Source organism: Melanaphis sacchari, unplaced genomic scaffold (genome assembly GCF_002803265.2).
Source record: "Melanaphis sacchari strain LSU unplaced genomic scaffold, SCAv2.0 Contig36_pilon_pilon, whole genome shotgun sequence".
Classification (NCBI taxonomy): domain Eukaryota; kingdom Metazoa; phylum Arthropoda; class Insecta; order Hemiptera; family Aphididae; genus Melanaphis; species Melanaphis sacchari.
The window spans coordinates 192530-212328 of record NW_020271232.1 but is presented as its reverse complement, the minus strand read 5'-3'; the positions used below and the strand labels follow the sequence as shown (position 1 = coordinate 212328).

At 25.2% G+C, this 19799-nt stretch overlaps 1 protein-coding gene across 3 annotated transcripts in view; it reads right to left on the bottom strand.

The window, feature by feature from the left end:
- The window catches only part of LOC112596898 (tolloid-like protein 1), a 53573-nt gene that overhangs the window by 21518 nt on the left and 12256 nt on the right, over positions 1 to 19799 (bottom strand). For all 3 annotated transcript variants that reach the window (XM_025342727.1, XM_025342728.1, XM_025342729.1), the window contains 3 exons: positions 15143 to 15367; positions 10233 to 10411; positions 8284 to 8390 (listed from right to left, as the gene is read on the bottom strand). In XM_025342727.1, coding sequence (XP_025198512.1) covers positions 8284 to 8390; positions 10233 to 10411; positions 15143 to 15367 — 511 coding nt within the window. The remainder of the gene's footprint in view (positions 1 to 8283; positions 8391 to 10232; positions 10412 to 15142; positions 15368 to 19799) is intronic.

Sequence of the window (19799 nt, the reverse complement as noted above, 5' to 3'; positions counted from 1 at the left end):
CTACGACTAAGACCAAAATATTGGTCGAGTAATGGTGAACATAACGATTTATAATATTAATTATATAACTGAAGTATAATATGCGAGGACAAACACACGACGACGCATATTGTTTATATTTACGGATATTTACTGTCACATATTTATTTACAACTGTGAGATTGTGTCGATTGTAATTTTCACGTGCTTGTAAATTAATTTTTTATTTTTCGCAATCGACCACCATTAAACGGATGTATTATTTTATAACATGTAGATGCGACGACGGTGAATATCGTTCCGAACTCGTGCATAGACATTAAATGCAAAAACGCTGATTTTACACTTAGCAGTATACCCTTTCTCTCCGCCAGTTAATGTTTTTTTTTTTTTTTTTTTTTTTTATTAAAATAGTATTATTATTTGTTTTATTTTGTTTTTTGTTTCGAAAAACCGGACTCACTGTCCCTCTTTGCGCGATTTATACCTTCCGTATCGGTCCCTTTTCGAAACGCACATGCGGACGCCCATAAAAAGTGACAGATGTACGGATACTGAAACAATATAAAAATTTATTATATGCAATAGATTTAGCACCCGCGATGAACCTCTAGTTACGTCGCATACACATGTGTTATAACAGAATAATATCGCACAGCACCATTAATAACGGTGGTGATAATATGACGTGTAGTCGTTCGGTTCCTAACGATTTGGATAAGCATAATATTATAATAAACGTTCACGTCCTAGCCACATTGATTAAATGAAAAATATAATCAATGGTGTTAGTGATATTTTGATCTACTGCGAGTGAAAAAAAGTACTGAAATACAAGTATATGACTGTCGCACAATATTCAGTATTTAAAAATGTATGGTGGCATGAATGCCATAATAATAATTTTAAAATGAATACATGATTTATACACAGTTTTCCGCTTTAATACAACTGTAATATAAAATAATTGAGTTTGGATTTCAACGAAAAAAAAAAAATTATCGCAGATAGTGTTTGCTTGAGTCGTCATAATATTGTCAATAGTAAATTTTATAAAATATACGAGTATTAGGTACCTCATATTGGTATTCACAAAATACATTTTAAGAGGTTATTTATTTAAAATAATAAAACAGCTCATATTGATGTAATTTACACGGTACTATTTGGCAATCGTTTTGAAATTATATAAGTTATAATTTTTTCCTAAACTTGTTAAAATTGCCTATTCAAAACCCCTTTGACGTTGATGTGCCGAAAGCATAGAACTCAATCATTTATCGCGGTGACATGTGCTAACAATAATTTATTGAGTTAGATATTTTTCTTTTAATACGAAATCGGCATTTTGACTGAGGTTTTGATTTACGATATCGCATTAAATTTCAATAGATAAAATATTATTGTATCAATAATGAACAAAATAAACAAATATATTTTATATGGTGTAAGTTAATTCTTAAAGATTTTTGAGTACATTACAGTTTTGCCAAGTATATTAAAAGCGCATTGGTATATCGCAAGAAACCAATAGACGACGGTTTACTCCATGTCACAGTTATATCAAATATAATATTATACCTATATATGTGAGGGATTCCAAGTTAAGATACGTTACATCACAGTTGACGGTTAGACAACTAGAGCGGTTTTAGGCTAACTGTTCGTTATTTAATTCGATTTCAAATCTTGTAGTGCCTTATATTTTATCGTTATGACAGCATATTTTACAGTTTATACCGCTAAAGCCGATGATTGTAAACGTTAGTCGCATTTATGAGAAAACGACAAAACTTTTTGACACACTCTACTTGTGCGTGTATGTGTACACTGTATACGCGGTGGTTAACATGTATTGTGGTAATAGTTGATTGTTTGAGTAGACGATTGTTAAGCCAGATTCCGAAATGATTTATGGTTTCCGTCGATTTTCGAATGTTTTAAGCTTCCACGCATTACATTATTATTAAGTCATTTTGGGTCATTATTATATACACGGAGACCATTCCGAGTACAACAGCGCATTAAATTATTGTGATTGTCTCGTACACATATTATTGCAATTTACGTGATTAATAACAATTTCGGTTGGTATTATTTGGTTTATACATTGTTGAATATTTAAAGCCATCGTAGAAACTAATATTAATATACTTGGAATGTATGTTATCTTATAATTTAGAAATGTAATATAATTTTAGATGTTTGATATATCCGAAATAATTTTAATGAACTTTTGTTTCACTCACGGACAAATATTCTGGACATTTTGTTTTGGGATCGGTTTTCCCGAAAAGTAGAATTCCGTTTTAGTGATCAATGCGCCAGGGTGTATAATTCGAATATTAAACAACCGTGTTTAATTAACGTGAAGTATATATTATGTAATTAGAAATAATCGTTTAAATAAATGTGCTATGTATAGCGATTAAACTTTGAAATGTATTTCAACGATAATTAATATTATTTTAACCAAGTGCAATAATATGGATGTAGTAACGTAACAGTATAGAATGTTTTATCTTTAGGAATATAATTTATTTAGTGTTATTGATGCGACGATCAAAGCATTTTTTATAATGATAAAATGTGAAAAAAAATACACATGAATAATTAAAATTCAATAATAATACAGTACAGCCTAAATAAATTAACCTAATCTAACCTACCCGAACATTTTCAGTCGCTAATATTGTGTTCGCTATTTGATATTTGAAGATGTCCGCTATTGAGGAGATTTAATTTGTACAACATGTTTAGATTATTTCCGAAAAACGTTCACTATTTGAAGGAGCTCATTAGGGTAGGTTTCACAGTTTATAGTTTAAATCCACAAAATAATTTACTATTTATCTATTAATTATATTCCACGACGTATTATATTATTATAACTATTTATTTTACTATGAAATACAATATAATATAAATTTGCGTCTATTGGAATAAATTTTATTGATGTTTTGCAAATATCGATAAAATATACGTGTTGTTAAAACACTACATGAAAGCTAAATAAAATGTTATCAGCGTGTAAACGTTCTGTCTTCAAAACTTGAAATGTTTAACAATATAGTGCGTGTTATTTTATATATTTGATGTACTAAATTCAATACTTTGAAATCATAAATAAAAATTCAAACAATAAGAAGAAAAAAATTGATATAGGTATGTAAGTATCAATGTAATTTAATAAAAAAAATACATTTTTTTATTGGACGTGATGACTGCGAAAAAACGGCAATATTGTAATATTTCACGTTTGACAATATTTATTATAATAATAATAATAATAATAATAATAGAAATAACATACAGAAAACAATAGAAAATAACTGTCTACAGTTTGGCTAAACACAACGTAATACAGATTTTAGTATCTTAACCCATAATAATATGAATATGTGGTATTGTAGTTGTACAATATTATTAATGACTAATAAGTAATAAGCATTCACTGAGTAGTGAGTATATAGTGTTGTACACTTTCCGTTTAATTTGAACAGCGAATTCGAACGTATCTTAATTTAATCGTTACACGCGTATATTACGTAACTTAAAATCACCCGCGCGAATGTGCGATTACGAATAAGATAATTATAATACATTAATACGGTTAATTAAAATTTCTTGTATTATAACGGTCTGTCGGCCACAAATTTATTCTAAAAGGTGTTGCTGTGAGGGAATAAGTCCGTCGACGAACAAAAATCGGCGATGGTTTAATCATATAATCACTGCACAAATAGTTTAGCAGGCACGACTAACCAGAGTAAAATATAGTATTTCTTATGTACTACTACAGCAGCGAGTATACATACAGAGTGATTCACTAGGCATGAACCCCTATTATTTATTTAAAAATGAATTTATGGAAATTGCGATTTTAATAATGTCTAAGTATACTTAAGAACCATATATATTCAATTATTTAGATTTGTAGAGATAAAAACTTTCTTTTTTTTTAATGAGAACTAATATTTTTATTATAAATTATTTGGCATTTATTTTTTTTTTTTTGAAAACACAGATGTACTCAAATTAAAATTTGAACGAGTAATCTGTTAATAAATAATAATATACATGCATATCATGGACGATATTCTTAAAAATGGTTTTACAAAAATATAAAATAAATGTAATATTGAATCAGGACTTCTAGTATTTAATATACATTGACAATTCATACGAATTATAAAATGTTGATGAATTAATATTAATTAAAAAAATATTTAAATCATTAAAAGTTAAAACACATATTTAAATTATTCAAAAATTATTCTTTTGGATAATTATCACAACATTTTTTCAAGTCATATGATTTACAATTTACAGAAAAAAAAATTGGTTTTCATTTGATAAATAGAAGTTAATATCACAACAGGACATTCTTTAAATCATAAAATGGTAAAAAAAAAATATAATTTATAGAAAATACTGCTCTTAAGTAGGTATTTATAAGGTTCCATAAATCAGAATTTGAATAAATTCAATACGAAAGAAAAATATGAGGGCTCGCGTGCTTAGTAAATCACTCTGTATTATGTACCAATACTTCTAAGCCATCGTTATTTATTAGTTATACTTGGATTTCCGATGTAGATCCATAATCAAATGATATCAAACAATACCTCGGGGAAATACTCCGACTACGATTTGTGGTATATTTAAAACTTTCTGTGCTGCCACATTCCTGTATAATTATTTTTCATAATGATATTTGAATTACTGTTAAACTTTTTAAATAATATTATTATAACATTATGTGGGCTCATATTTTTACATTTCTCTTTCGTATAAACAGCATACAATAATATACCTTGTTAAATCAAAAATAATAGTTTTAAGTATAATATAAATGTTTAGTGGTAGTAGTAATCGAAACGTCAAAATACTTGTGTCATGTAAAGGAAGTATGAAAATTGGTAAGATGACAACAATTTATTATATTTTATTTAACATATTAATGTTAAAATTAAATGCATCTGATGTTATAATGTTATAAATTAAATACTTTGTAATAGATAATAATAAAAAAAAAATAATCAGAAAAATATTATCTCCGATAGTTAAAAATCTACATTACTTTATATCGATATCGGTACAGTATGTATAGTTTGAAACAGTGTTGTTTTGATGAACAAGTAACAGGAATTTCCGATTATTCTAAAAAATCAAACAGCAACACGTATTTCAGAGTTTTTAAAGAAAATGTACAAATATTTTATCATAACATCAATATTAATATAGGAATTAATTGAATCATTGCATGAAACCTAGCGTTGACAATTATAATATATTCATTACAATAATATATAAATAAAATTATATAACATACAAAAAAGATTAATATCATAATATTATCGGTAATCATTTTGTTCAATGTATCGCGCATATAGTAGCTATTATTTAACATGTATAAACTATTAATAGGTATATGTAACAGCAGGATGTCCTATACCTGTATTTATGCAAAATATAACATGTAGAGGTATATTATACACATGCGACGTCCATAATTGACACGATTTTAAGTATGACCAATTAAAACGCCATCGCGATGGCTGGATAGTTTGCACATTATTATACATTAATATTATGAACACAATGAAAAAGCTGCAAAACGCGCGTATTCGGCATGTTTTATGGATACAATGTATATTATTATAATGTACTCCTCCGGCGATGATCTATTATTATAACCACGTAACGGTTAGTTATGATAATATAATAATAATAATATGATTGCGTTATATATTTCGTGGCATATGCACAATACAAGCAAAGTCGCGGTACGATATTATTACGATATTGTTATATCGTATATTTTATATAATAATTATACATACCTACGTCATAATATAGTAAATATAATATATATTGTTAAAAAAATAGAGACGACAGACCAAATATTGCAGAACACATCAATCAACATTCAGGAGATAATACAATAAAATCGTCTTAAATGTACCTACTTACTATTATCACTATACTCGTGAATAATACCTATACAAAATACAATATAATATGCACTATATAATATATAATATGTCCTAGATAATAAATCTTGTCTGAAGGTTTTCGTTGGTTAGGAGTTTAGGACATCGCCTCGTGTATAATACATTCTCACACATAGGATAAATACTATCTCGCCATTTTAATTAGCCTTTTAGTTGATCTCAACACTCGCAATGAATTTTTTGTTTACGCATTTCGTGTTGAGGGAATTGTTTTATAGGTGACGGTGACGGGCATTTTGTCTAAAATTCTAGATCATTGACTTATTGCTGTCGATACCTACGGTGTTCCAAGTTTCTAAACATATATTATTCTGGTAAATTAAGTAGTCATTTTAGGTACACTTATAATAACAGACTCGAACAAAAAATTTAACCAAAAATGTGATAGAATCGATATCATTGTCTTCTGAACAATAAGAAAAAATTGTATAAATAACGCGTATTTGATACATTCGAAATGTTAGTATTGCAAAAATAGATGAATAATTTATAAATTGTTATGATTATTATAATAACAGGTACGAGTAATTTTCTTAAACATAATTAAAAAGGTTAAATATAAGATAAATTTTGATGTTCCTTAATTTATTGCTTATAATAACTTGTATAATAGTTATCTGTAAATTAAATTTTATAATTAAAAAAACTTTTGAAATTACAAAATTCAATTACACATACAGAACTGCAATACACGCCATTGTTTAAGAGTCATAGACAAAATAAATATTTATTGATTATGAGATTATTTTCGATTCATATTAAATAATGTAGTAACATGTTTCCACAAATAGGTACAATGTTTTCGTTTCAGATTTGAATTTATTATACACATTTTAGATGGTGAAAAACTAAAACGATAATTTTCACATTGGGTTGCATATAAATTTAATTAATTATTTGTATTATTATAATAGAAGTAAAAATCTGTTCATATATGTTAAACTTATGAACATATTTTAAAATTCACGAAATTCCAACATGGAATTAATATTTTATAAAAAACGTTGTTTTAATCATAAAGCTAAATTTATAATTGCTTAGTAATTTAGTATATTTTATATATATATCGTTGAATAAAAGTAAATTTATTTAATATTATATTTTTGAAAAATTTCATTAAGTGTTAATCCTTTGTATAACATTATTTTAAAAGCATTAATCTACTACGATTATACGATGGTAGCTAATAAGTGGTAAGTAATAACTATAAATTAAAAGATATTTTAAAATCAAATACATTTTTATTTTATTTAATAAAATTTTAAGTAGGGTTATTAATTTTTATATTGACTTTGTTCTCAATATAATATATATATTGTACATGTACTTATTAATCTAGTTAAGCGATAAGAATTCTAAAAATAGATTTGAATTCTTCATCAATTCAAAATTATGTTTGAGATTAACTCTCACTTATAATTAATTTTGAGCCCCTAAACCCTAAAAAAGTTATATTAAAAAAAACTTGAGAAGTCGCTCTACTACCTATACCGTATAATAAGAAGGATCGAATTGTAAATCTTCATTGAATAAAATTGGTCATTGTAATGGATGTGTAAGATTTAAATTTATTAATAAATCATTGAATATGATGATAAACAATTTCAAGTTAAAACAGTACACTACATTATATGCTCCATATTAAATATATAATATATAATTAACATTTTTGACAAATTTCATCAAAATTTTAAATAACCACACATAGGAAGTCAAATAAAAATTGAAAAAGTCAGACATTAAAAATGACTATAAATAACATATTATTTTTTAAATTTAACAAATTTAATAAATAATTATACAAATAAATAGAGTTTAACTTTAAAAAAAGTTTCTTTAGCTAAAAAAAAATAATAAAGAAAACAACCATCATTCAAAACCAATATCGCTTCGCTTAGAATCTAAAATATAAGATAAAAATGTGTCATAATTTTGAAGAAAAAATTTAAATTTAAAATTTCTATTTCAGTTAAATTTTACAACATATTCAAATCCTATTTTCAGAACTCTTATCACTTTACTAGTTACTTCAGAAATGTAACACTAAATTTCTGTAATACACTTGTATACTCTATGACAAAAAAAAAATACCGCTTTCAATCCCTTCAATTCAGAAGAATCTTTAGATTACTAATTACTTGAAGAATTTAAGAAAAAAATATAGGTATTTGAGTAAATTATAATATGGCCATACTAAATATGTAATTTAAATAAAATGTTTTTTGATTATAAATTTAACAATAATTAATATAATAAATAGGTACAATAAAAAAAATTCATAATTTACCTTTGAAAACGTGTTCTTAGCGTAGTGCATGATGGAATCATAATCGTATGGAAGACCCAACGAATTTACCTCTTCTTCAGTTAATTTATTGAAATTATATTCTTGTCCTAAAAAACATATAAATGAGGAGTTTGAAATATGAATGTAATCAACTACCTACATTTTTTTATCAAAATAAAAATTAATTAATTAATCCCGTTTAATTGATTCACATATAAATCCCTATAATAAAATAACAAAAACTATTTATTTTATTAGTATTTAATCACGATAATTAATAACAACTAAGACTGATAAGAAAATACTATTAGCTCAAATTTTCACAAAGTAAACGATTTAGGATTTTGAGCATCGCTTTAAATTCAAAAATAGCCAGTGAAAAAAGTTAGAATTTGCAGGCGTTATTAATATAAAATATTGTTATAACTTATAATAAATGTTTTGTATTAATTTTTAAAGTATGGGTATAGCGTATTATATATCTACGTTATTTTATACTTTATAAAATATAAACTAAAACAACCAAAAGATAATTAATATTGGTCTGTTTAATTAAAAAAAAATATGGACCTTAAAAAATCATTAAATTTAAAAAAACACTTGACGTTTTTGAACACTTGAAAAATAAGATCTGATAAATTTCGATACGAAGTACATCGATACAGACTCTATATGTAGATAAAAATAGCATGATTTTGAATTACAGATTACGATGAGAGTCTCGGTTATCTAAAAGTCAAAAACACGGTATCACTTATACTTATGTAAATCACGTTTGACCGTCATCAATGTTTTAGTTAACGATATCGACGATTAATGAATGAATAAACATATATAACTCAGTAAAGATCTAATTTATCAACAGACCACAAATAGCAGCGGCGGATGATTTATCAGCTCTGGGATATAAATTTCGCATTCATAATTATTATTACTGTACGTATATAGTTATGTATAAGTGAGTATAAAACATTAATATCCATATACTATTCGACTTCTGTGGCTATATTAAACACGCGTAAATTTCAGTTCGTTTCCAGTTATAAATATATGATAAAACAAATAAATGTTTCACTCACACTAAGAGTACTGCGTGGTGCTATAGTACGTATTACGCTATTACTAAGTAATATATCAAATAACAAAACTGATTATTTTATATTTTTTTAAGTATCTGAAACTGTAACTGTTTCTATATTATGTGTTTGTTTATAAAATAAATTAATTTTTCTAAAAAAAGAAGTTCAAAGATTGAAATTTTCAAAAATAATATTAGAACATTTTCAATTTGAGCATGGAACTTATAAGACTTTATACATATATAATAGTATAAATTTATTGATTCCTGAGAAAGTGGAAAATATTTACTTCAAAGAAATAATTTATTACTTTAATGTTTTCTCAAAACAATAATAAATGTTTACTACAAGAAAATCAATCTTCGCATAATATTTTTCTGATTAGGTATTAAAATAGAGATTTTTGACTATACAAATTTGCAATTTTCTTTTCACTATAAAATAATAAATATCTTATATTTTTATCAAACACGTTGAGTCGTTTGGAAGCAGTTATTTTCAAAATAAAATATTAAATGAGAGTTAAAATATTTATTTTGATTGAACAGGATATTCAAAGAATACCAAACGACTTTTTTTTTTCAAATCATTTGTATAATAACACAAAGTGGAAAGGATAAGTAAGAAGTAATACCTATAATTTACTAGGATACCTAAAGAAATTCATTATCATTTCTAACTCAATGAATTATTGAATAAAATGCTTGTATAATATAGTATAAAATCGATGATGTAGATACAAATAAAATAGGACTTATTTGTCATTCACAAACAGGTCCTATTTTATTAGTATCTATATCTGTATAATATTATGTTTGAAAAAATAAATATTAAACTATTGTATTTTGAAATATTTTCACATCGCCTTACCGACTATGATGTGATCTCTCACGATCTGCACGTGATTGTCACGATCCGGCCTGGTATGTTCGTGCCAGAAACCGACCACATGTCCAAGTTCGTGTACAACGATGCCGAACTTGTCGCAGTTTTTGCCTATAGATATCGCCTGCGGGCCATTGCCACGTTTGCCCACGAAAGAACAACATCTGAAAAATGGGAGGAAAATGAATATGTACATAAATCATCGATCTATAACCACCAGCAGAAATTATTTAAATATTTAAGTTATTTGAAATGTTCATATAAGACATAGAAGAAACTCCGCCATGATTCCTACACGACACGATTATGCGTATAATACTATAATATATTGCTATATTATAATGGCCATTCCTGTATTTCTGTGAATATTATTATTGTATTTATCATTACCATAGACCATGTAAATTATCTATTCGAGACGGAATAATTTTATTTCCACATAAAAATAAATGCAATAAATATATACTTAATTTCTAAAATTCCTATCAGTTAATATTAACAATGATCAGTGCCGGATTTAGGAATGTGTAGACACTAATCCCATATTTAGACCTTTAGTAACGGCTTTATTATTTTCAAATTATACGTAATAATAGATTAAAATTTACTGTAAAAAAAATATTCTAGTCAAAAATATGGTAAAAAAAATTATAATAAAATAACAAATACAAAAAAAATAATATAATTGAATAAAAATAGTTAACTGTATTAAACTATAGTTAGATTATTTTAATATCTTTGAAATTTTGTTGCTGTTGATTTTTTAATCACTTGAGAAAAATCTAATGATCTAATAGTATGTCACTTTCAGTGCAAGACCTGATAGTCGACTTAGTGTCATAAAAGTTCGCAATTTGTTTTTAATAAATTTCACTGATAAAAAATTGTACAAACTACAAGTTATATGTGTTTATTTATAACTAGCTTTGTTAAAACCAAACTAAATTACCGACTTTCTTTAGTAATTTTTCCAGTATTTTATAAATTCCTAATTATCGAGTTTAAATTCTTATTTGTATTCTCATTTCTCACTTTTATGCATTCATTTTACTTGGTATTTATTAAATTATGAAAATCACAATTTATATTAGAATTGTGTTTTATATTTACATAATTGAATGTAAAAAAAAAATATTACTTTGTGTGGAAAGTCTCATTTTGTGGTGAGCCGAGATACTATGGACCCCCAAAAATCTGACTTTAGCAATGATACGATATACTAGTACGTTACTGTTGCATACTGATATATTAATCAAGTTTACTGTTGAGTTTCTAAATAATTAATAAATATATTTATTACGCTTAAATGGTATATACCAAATATTATGTACTTAACTTGTAAACCCAAATGTTAAAACATTTAGTATTGTTTACTTAATAATTTGAATGAGTTTTTTAAAAAACAAATGTTATATTATTTATCATAATTATTAATATTAAAATTGAGCAAGTTTTGTTAGCTAATTATTTTTTCTATAACTTAGATTAAGGACAAGTGACTCAAAGTTATTAGATAGCCAATTTTTTTAACTTTAAAATCTGGTGGACCAGAGAACATAGAAAGTAAAAAAAAGTCATTAAAATTTAAAATATATAATTCTTTAATATTTATTTTTATATTTACAACATGTTTTAATATGAGATTTGAGAATTTTTAGTTGCAGTTGATAATTCAACAAAATCAACTTAATGCTAATAAATACTCATTCTCCCATAAGCTAGCTATTATAAGTTCTATTTATATTGGCGATTTTACGCTTTTTATCGGATATATTTTTTGAAACATTACAAAACAAGAAAATAATAAAACTAAGTAAAACCTAGCGTGACACAACTACTACAGAAACGACTAAACTGATAAAATAAGTAAGTACCTATTAGCTTTGTTAGCTATACCTCTAAACAATACATATTTAGACATTTAATAATTTAGCTACAGTTCAATGCTAGATAAGAATTAATATCTATGTTTTATAAAGAAAATATGTATTAAAATAAAACACAGAGAAACGTTAAAATATTATAAAGTAAAAATGTATCACAAGCCAGATAAAAAATTATGCAGACTGTCAGTTGCCCATCCCTGACTTCAATAAAACTTACGTTTTACCACAGTACATAATTAAATCTTAATCAATCAAATATAAAAAGTCTATGCATTCTATTTTATTTCTATTAAATTTAATAAATAAGTACACCTACATGATAATAATAATTAATGACTAATGACTGAATAATGAATGTTAAGGAAAATATATATAACAGCTAAATTTTGAAAAAAAAGTAGTTAAACCTTATAAATATTTTAATATAGAAATGTACCATAACTTGTTTTAAACTTAAATAGATTGACCATGGTATAAAACTAGTAATAAATACGTCAAAGAAAATAATGCATGCTTTCAAAAATCTAGCTACGGAAAGATATTTATGAATTTTAGAAAATTGAAGTACCTTGTATATTAAGTAGTAATTTCACGTCTTACACTTAATATAAATGTAATCAATAACTAATTTTGATGTCGATAACGAGAGGGACTTCCGAAATAACAATAGACCAATTAAAACAATAAAAAGCAGAATATAATAAGTTGTCTAGATGATTAAAATTGGCAAGTGTGCTGTGTACATCAAATCATCATTCAATAGGTTTGTCAGTATACTATTTTTTGGATATTTTACTATACCTACATATATGTTGCTATTAGTAATAGTGGAGATTGAAATAATTTTTACCAAAAACCAATCGCATAAAATAATATTATATTATAGTAATAATTAAAATATTATTTTCTGATATTAATTTCTAAGTAAATACCTACCTATGCACATATTGTACATATTATACATTAGAATAGCGTAAATGAATTCAAAGCATACCTAAATATTTTTAAATAAATCCAAATATTTTAAAGATTTCATTGTAAATAGTTAATAATAGTACATGTAATAGTGAATAGTTTCAATTCTCTACGAATATTTCAACTAGAATATGAAACGTGATAATTTGTCGATTTCACGCAATGTGCAAAAAAACATAGTTCTGAAAAAAAAACCGAGGAAGTCTCTCTGCTGTATAGTTATTGGTAGGTATATCTTGTCATTAAGTAGGTTACTGTAATAGATGTATTGAATTTGAATCCACTGATAAATAATTTAATACGAAAAACGATTCTTAGTGAAGACTGTCTATCAGCCTATATTTCTAAGAATTTAAATTGCTTTATAAATAATTTATTTTGCTATTAGTTATATGGTAGATCGAACTGATTTTTTTTAAATACAAATCGCAAACATTATATATCATTATTCATTATTATAATATTATTTCATATATCATATTATTAAATATTAACTATTAGTAATTACAATACGTATATTATAAACTTATAAGTTGTAAGTCAATACTAAATTAAACACAATAAAATAACCAAATTCATTATTTTTTTTATTTAAATATCCATTTTTAACTTAAAGTATCTTTAAAAAAAGTTGAGCGAATTATTTACCTATTTTTATGGTTTTGTAAGAACTCTTTTTTTTTTTTTATTTGATTATATGTATGATTACTTGTTGTAGAAATTATTATTAAATTTTAGTTTTAGTTAAAAGAAACACATTTAAAATGCTGACACTTAACATATATTTGTTCTATATATTTAACAAAATATATATAGTAGGTTACTATTATGTAAGTTATGTATAACGAATTTTACAGTACATTTTCAAATATATTATGTTATAATGACAATTATATTATAATTATTTTGATAATTTGCATGTGTTTATTGTAGAATTTTAAAAATATGAAATCTAACAGTTATTATCATACTGTTAAATTATTATATTAATAGTTACCGATAACTGTATGTTGAGAGTTAGGGTACAAACTAAATTTTTAAATAGGCATGTTAGAACATAAATTATTACTTAAGACCTATTTTATTCAGACTTACTGATTACAAATACGAAAGTAGCATGCACCGAATATAAATATTCTAATTTATTCTTTTAAAACAAAACACTGATTAAATACTTAACACCAGACCTTTTTCAAACTCTGGTAACTAGACAATAATCAAATATGATTTTCGCGGAAGTATTACGAGAGTAGTTTGGCGGCGTCGTCGGTGATAAACGAAAAAATATGATTGTACCGATTATATTTATAGGTAGAGCAGTAATTTATTGTTTATAATAATAAGATAAACGTTTTAATAATAAATGAATAGCAATTTTAGTATTTATCATTAACTTAATATTGTATTATTTAATCGATTTAAAAATGTATATATATTATTGAATCAGTTTATGAAATAAACTCTGATTGTGCATCAAATAACTTTCATAGTATAATTCACACTGCTCACATATTTTTAATATTTTATTGCAATTTAAGAATTCGTGGACCTGTGATATCTTTAAAAAATTAATATTATGACATTATTAATCTATTATATATTGTTACTGTATAGATTGTAATATATAATAATTAATTGTATATTTTTGTATACTATACAAATATAATTAGTAAATAAGTTTATTAAGTATGAAGTACGTTCATCATACTAATGATTAGAGAGTTTATGTGTGGAGATAGGGTCATGTATTTGATAGTTATATTTATCATAGTCGTGAATGCCACAAATAATAAAATCCTTAATAAAATATAATACAGATATTTCTGGGGACTAAGCTCTCAATTTAATTTGTTTTCTATCTGTAAGATTTTGGCGGGGCTCAGTACAGAAATTTGAATATTTTAGATACTATAATAATACGATAATGTTTATTTTTGACTTCAAAATTTACCATACTATAATAATACACAAAAACATGATACGTTTCTTGAGAGATGTAGAATATATTTTACTAATGTCCACGAAACGTCTTACCCACAAGGTCTTTCGGTGAACACAATGTAATTAGGGTGCTCGTCAGGATTGCGTTCAACGAATTTAATGCACGTGAAATTTTCCCAATGTCGCATGGCTTGTTTGAACAGCGCTTTGTGCGGACCGCCAAAGCTACTGTCGATCTCGTAAGGTATTACGCCGAAATCCCATACTCTTTCTTTTCTTGCAGTGGCCGCTCTACGTCTCCTCGAATGGACAATGTTCCTGTAACCAAACAAATTATTTCAATGCTATCAGATTGAATTATTGAAATACTATAATTATATTATCGTTTTCCGGCGTGCGAGTATTCTAATTTACTCGTTTCAACCTTACATTTGGAAGTTAAATTCGTAATTTATTAAAAACCGCGTTTATGTAATATGTACACAATATTATGAGTAAAGAATCGCGTACAGATACTTATACTTTTTTTTACTATTTCACCTAATATTAACAATAATACGACTAGTTAACTAAGTTGGAGAAAAAACGATAAATCGTATAAAATAGTTGCTAGAAAAAAATTATTGATGTTAAAATTTCGAAATGAATAGTTCTCGTAAAAAAAAAAAAACAATATATAATGTATGATAAATTTTTATAGTAATATCACTAATATCCCTATAGTTAACTATAAATAAAATTAATTTTTTAATTTAATTTTAATCATTATCTATCAAAGATAGATTTTTAAAACTATAAACTCATACTTAAAAACGTTACAAATATATAAGTATTTATTTTCACAAAATATAAAGCAAACCTAATGGTTTTAAATTTAATTTTAAGAGGTTAATAAGGAGAAAATTTTATAATTAAAAAAAATTGCCACTCGTTTTAGGTTGGAGTAAATATTTATGTTGAATACAAGAATACTCTAAATACAGGAACATCAAGTTTTTAACCAATCGAAAAACCATTCGATTTGTTTAATACGATTAATATTCATATAGATTATAAATACCTATATACTATATTATATTATATTATGTACAGAATAATTAATTAATTTAACTATTTTCTAAAAACTTGAAATACGAGGTATTTTTTTAAAATTAATTTCTTAATCCTTCTTATAAATTTTTTTTTAATATTGCTAGGTTCGTGTAAAAAAATCATATTGTTAATGATATTGGTATTATTTTAAAAATATAGTCATATTTGTTATAATAATTGTTAAAGTATTTTATTTCTTAGTAAATGACATTGATAAAAAATATTATTGCAACCTCATACGCCTACACATAATACATTGTATTATAATACTCGAAATTATAGTATTTACTATCCTGAATATAGGATTAAGAACATTTTGTGGGCAATTCATTCACACAAACACACGAACTCATACACGTGGCATCGTCAAACGTTCCTATTCAGCTATAATTAATCAAATCGCATTGGAACTGACACGCTGTGCGGGTGCACATAAATAATAATGGTAAACATCAAGCCCGCACGTCAAATTTTCGCTAGTGAGTAAATCTATGTCGGTATGCGAACACTCGAAATATTACTATTATTATAATATCAACTGACACAAAATAGAAAGATAAATTGATATTTCTTTAAATATCTCAAAATGCCATCTTTTGACTTATTCAAGAATTCGGAATATTATAATATAATCCTATTACTTAACTTACGAGGTTAATAAAATATCGTCTAAGAATAAAATAGTTGAGTTAGGTTTTATTTTTGATAATAAATTGTGTATCCGATGACACATTCAAAATATGTCTTGTAAAGCTTTAAAATTTTTAGGTTTTGTCAAGCGTATATTTGAGTTGATTTTAAGTTATCTTCCTCTATTAAATCGTCGTATTGTTCTATAGTTTGGTACAATTGAATTATTTGTGTTCTTATCACTATTACTACAAAATGTTAGCTTGGACGTTTCCAACTAAAATTGTTCATGTTCTATGCATTTATTTTAAAAATTGAATGTCTTTCTATTTTTTATGTCATTATATTAGAATCTTTAGCTATTAAAAGAGTTGATAGTAATATAGTATTATCGTCAAACATTTTTAATTCGGGTATAGGTGTTCCAGTATTATTGGACAATATCAATATTTTTGTCCCCCCTCAAAAATTTCACCAGTCCAATTTTTTCTTATTCCTCTTTCATACATGTCAATAAAAAATTAATCATTTGTAGAGAATGATGGAATTGATCAATTAGGACCCATCTTCTTTATTTGATAACAAATATATTGATTTTGATTTATTACTATTATCGCTATTTTTATTTTCATTCACTTGAATTATAATTACCTGCAGGCTGCAATTAATCTTAACATATTTTGAATTGGGTTCAACCCGTATCAATAAATAAATAAACAAAATATCTTGTTTTTACAAAAGGGAGTGCAACCTTCCCCTACACTTTTTTTAAACTATAAAACGTGATACATAATACATTATTTTATTCGTTATCGTCGTTATTCCAGCGCCAAGTATATATCACGTACACAAAACAACAGTTTACTACACGTATGATAACTTTTTATTTTCAGTTATCTCTCAAAAACGAGATGAATTTTGTGATTTTTATTTTTTTTTCACAAGTTGTGACTTGTAAACTATGTAACATGAACCTCACAATCCGTCATCAAACGTAGGCATATTTATAACAATTTCATGTTTATATTGTATGTAGTTTAACATAGCAGAGTAGTACACGAATACAAAAATACATTTTTTAAGTATAGAATATTTAAGTACAACATTTTACTTTTTTAAGGTATACATAATAACTTTCAATTAATATTTTTAAATAGTTTTTTGTAAAATATTTTTTTTAGAATATTATGTTACAGCCAATTTTTACAAAAAAAAAATAAAATCTATTCTATTATCAAATTCATATCTAAATAATAACAATTATTTCACTTTAAATCGACTATAATATATATGCTGATGTTTTCTTTATTACTCACGTGAAATACTTAAAAAATAATTAAAATAGTTAAAATTAAAATCAAACTAAAAATGCATTTGTTTTAAAAATTATGTTATTCATTTATACGTGTTTAATCCAGTTGATTACATTTTTAAGTGCATACATAAAAGTGTTTATTTTTAGAGATACTTATCCCGAAGCTTGGTTATTATAATTACATAAATTATATTATGTGCCGTTTTCTCGTGCAATCAAAAAAATACAAATAGTACGTTAGGTACATGATACGTAACACGGTATGGTCTAACATATAATTGAACTAAATATAATTTGTATAAAATTATAATACAAAGTTAATAAAGAAAAAAAAACGTTTTGTGTTATGACATTATATCAAAGCAACAATGATGGCGACATTTATCCAAACCAATTATTATATTATATGTATACCTAGTAAACAATGTACGTACTGGTCGACATGAGGACCTGACAACCGAAAATTGAAACCCGCAATATGAACGTCTTGCAGTCTTTGCACAACTGTGTACGTCTTATATATAATACATTAACTATAATATGTAATAATGTTGTCCTATCAGCTATCGAGTGTGTTCCACGGTTTGGATAGTTGGGTAACGATAGTGATTTCATTTTTCGAAATCAACCGCACGAATTTTTTACTCTGCAACCAATGAGAAAGGTTTTTTTTTTGTGGCCCTGTTAAAAATGTGTCGGTGAAAATTTCTCACGTACACACTAATCCAGTATATTATAATTTTTTTAATCAACTCCTGTCGAATATTGATTACAATTCATGATAGAAACCCGTGGACCGCGATTCACAAGAAATTTCAAAAATTATTTGATATTTTATAAAATGTATAATTTATTATAGATAAAGATAATAAAATAAAACGCTTCTTAAAAAACATTATCTAAAGACACAAATTAACGTTCATACAAAGAGAATACAAATTATGAAGAATTACAATTTTTTTTCGATATAATAATTAGGAATCGCTCATATAACAACAACACATATGTATGACGTCGTATGTCTTTTGTTTTTAGATTCTTAGTAACACTGATAAGTATTCAATTATTTATACGTAATATTCATAATTTCAAATTGATATACGATTATATAATCAATTCTTGAAGATATCATAAACTAATACAATTATTTTCAAATTGTATATTAACTAGTAACTATACAAAACTAAAAATATTCTAAAAGAGCGAATTAGCACTTAAAAATTTAACTCAATTTTTATTCTCCGTTTCTATAGTTTAACACGATAAACGTATTTATTATATTGATATAATAGAACGAGCTCATTATTTTTCACACTGCATTATGTACGTTAATAAAAGTGAGAACAAATTATGTATGAAAAAAATCAGTGTTATACATTTATCCAGAATTTTCCCACATTTTAGTAGTGAATACATTATTTAAAATAAATACATATGCGGAAATAACTAAATAGGGACAATTTTACTATTTCAATAGAATTACATAATTATATAAAAGTACATCATAAATTTATTAAAAATTAAAAACTTAATAAACCATTGATAAATAATTTTAAAACTTTACCTGCATTTGAAAATACAAAATATTTCAACTTTACATACAATAATCTTTTTCTAACGAACTCTTTAATTATTTAAGCATTTAAAAATATTTTACAAATATGCAACTTCAATATAGGTTTTTTTTAGTTGAAATAACGCTCAAAATATTTA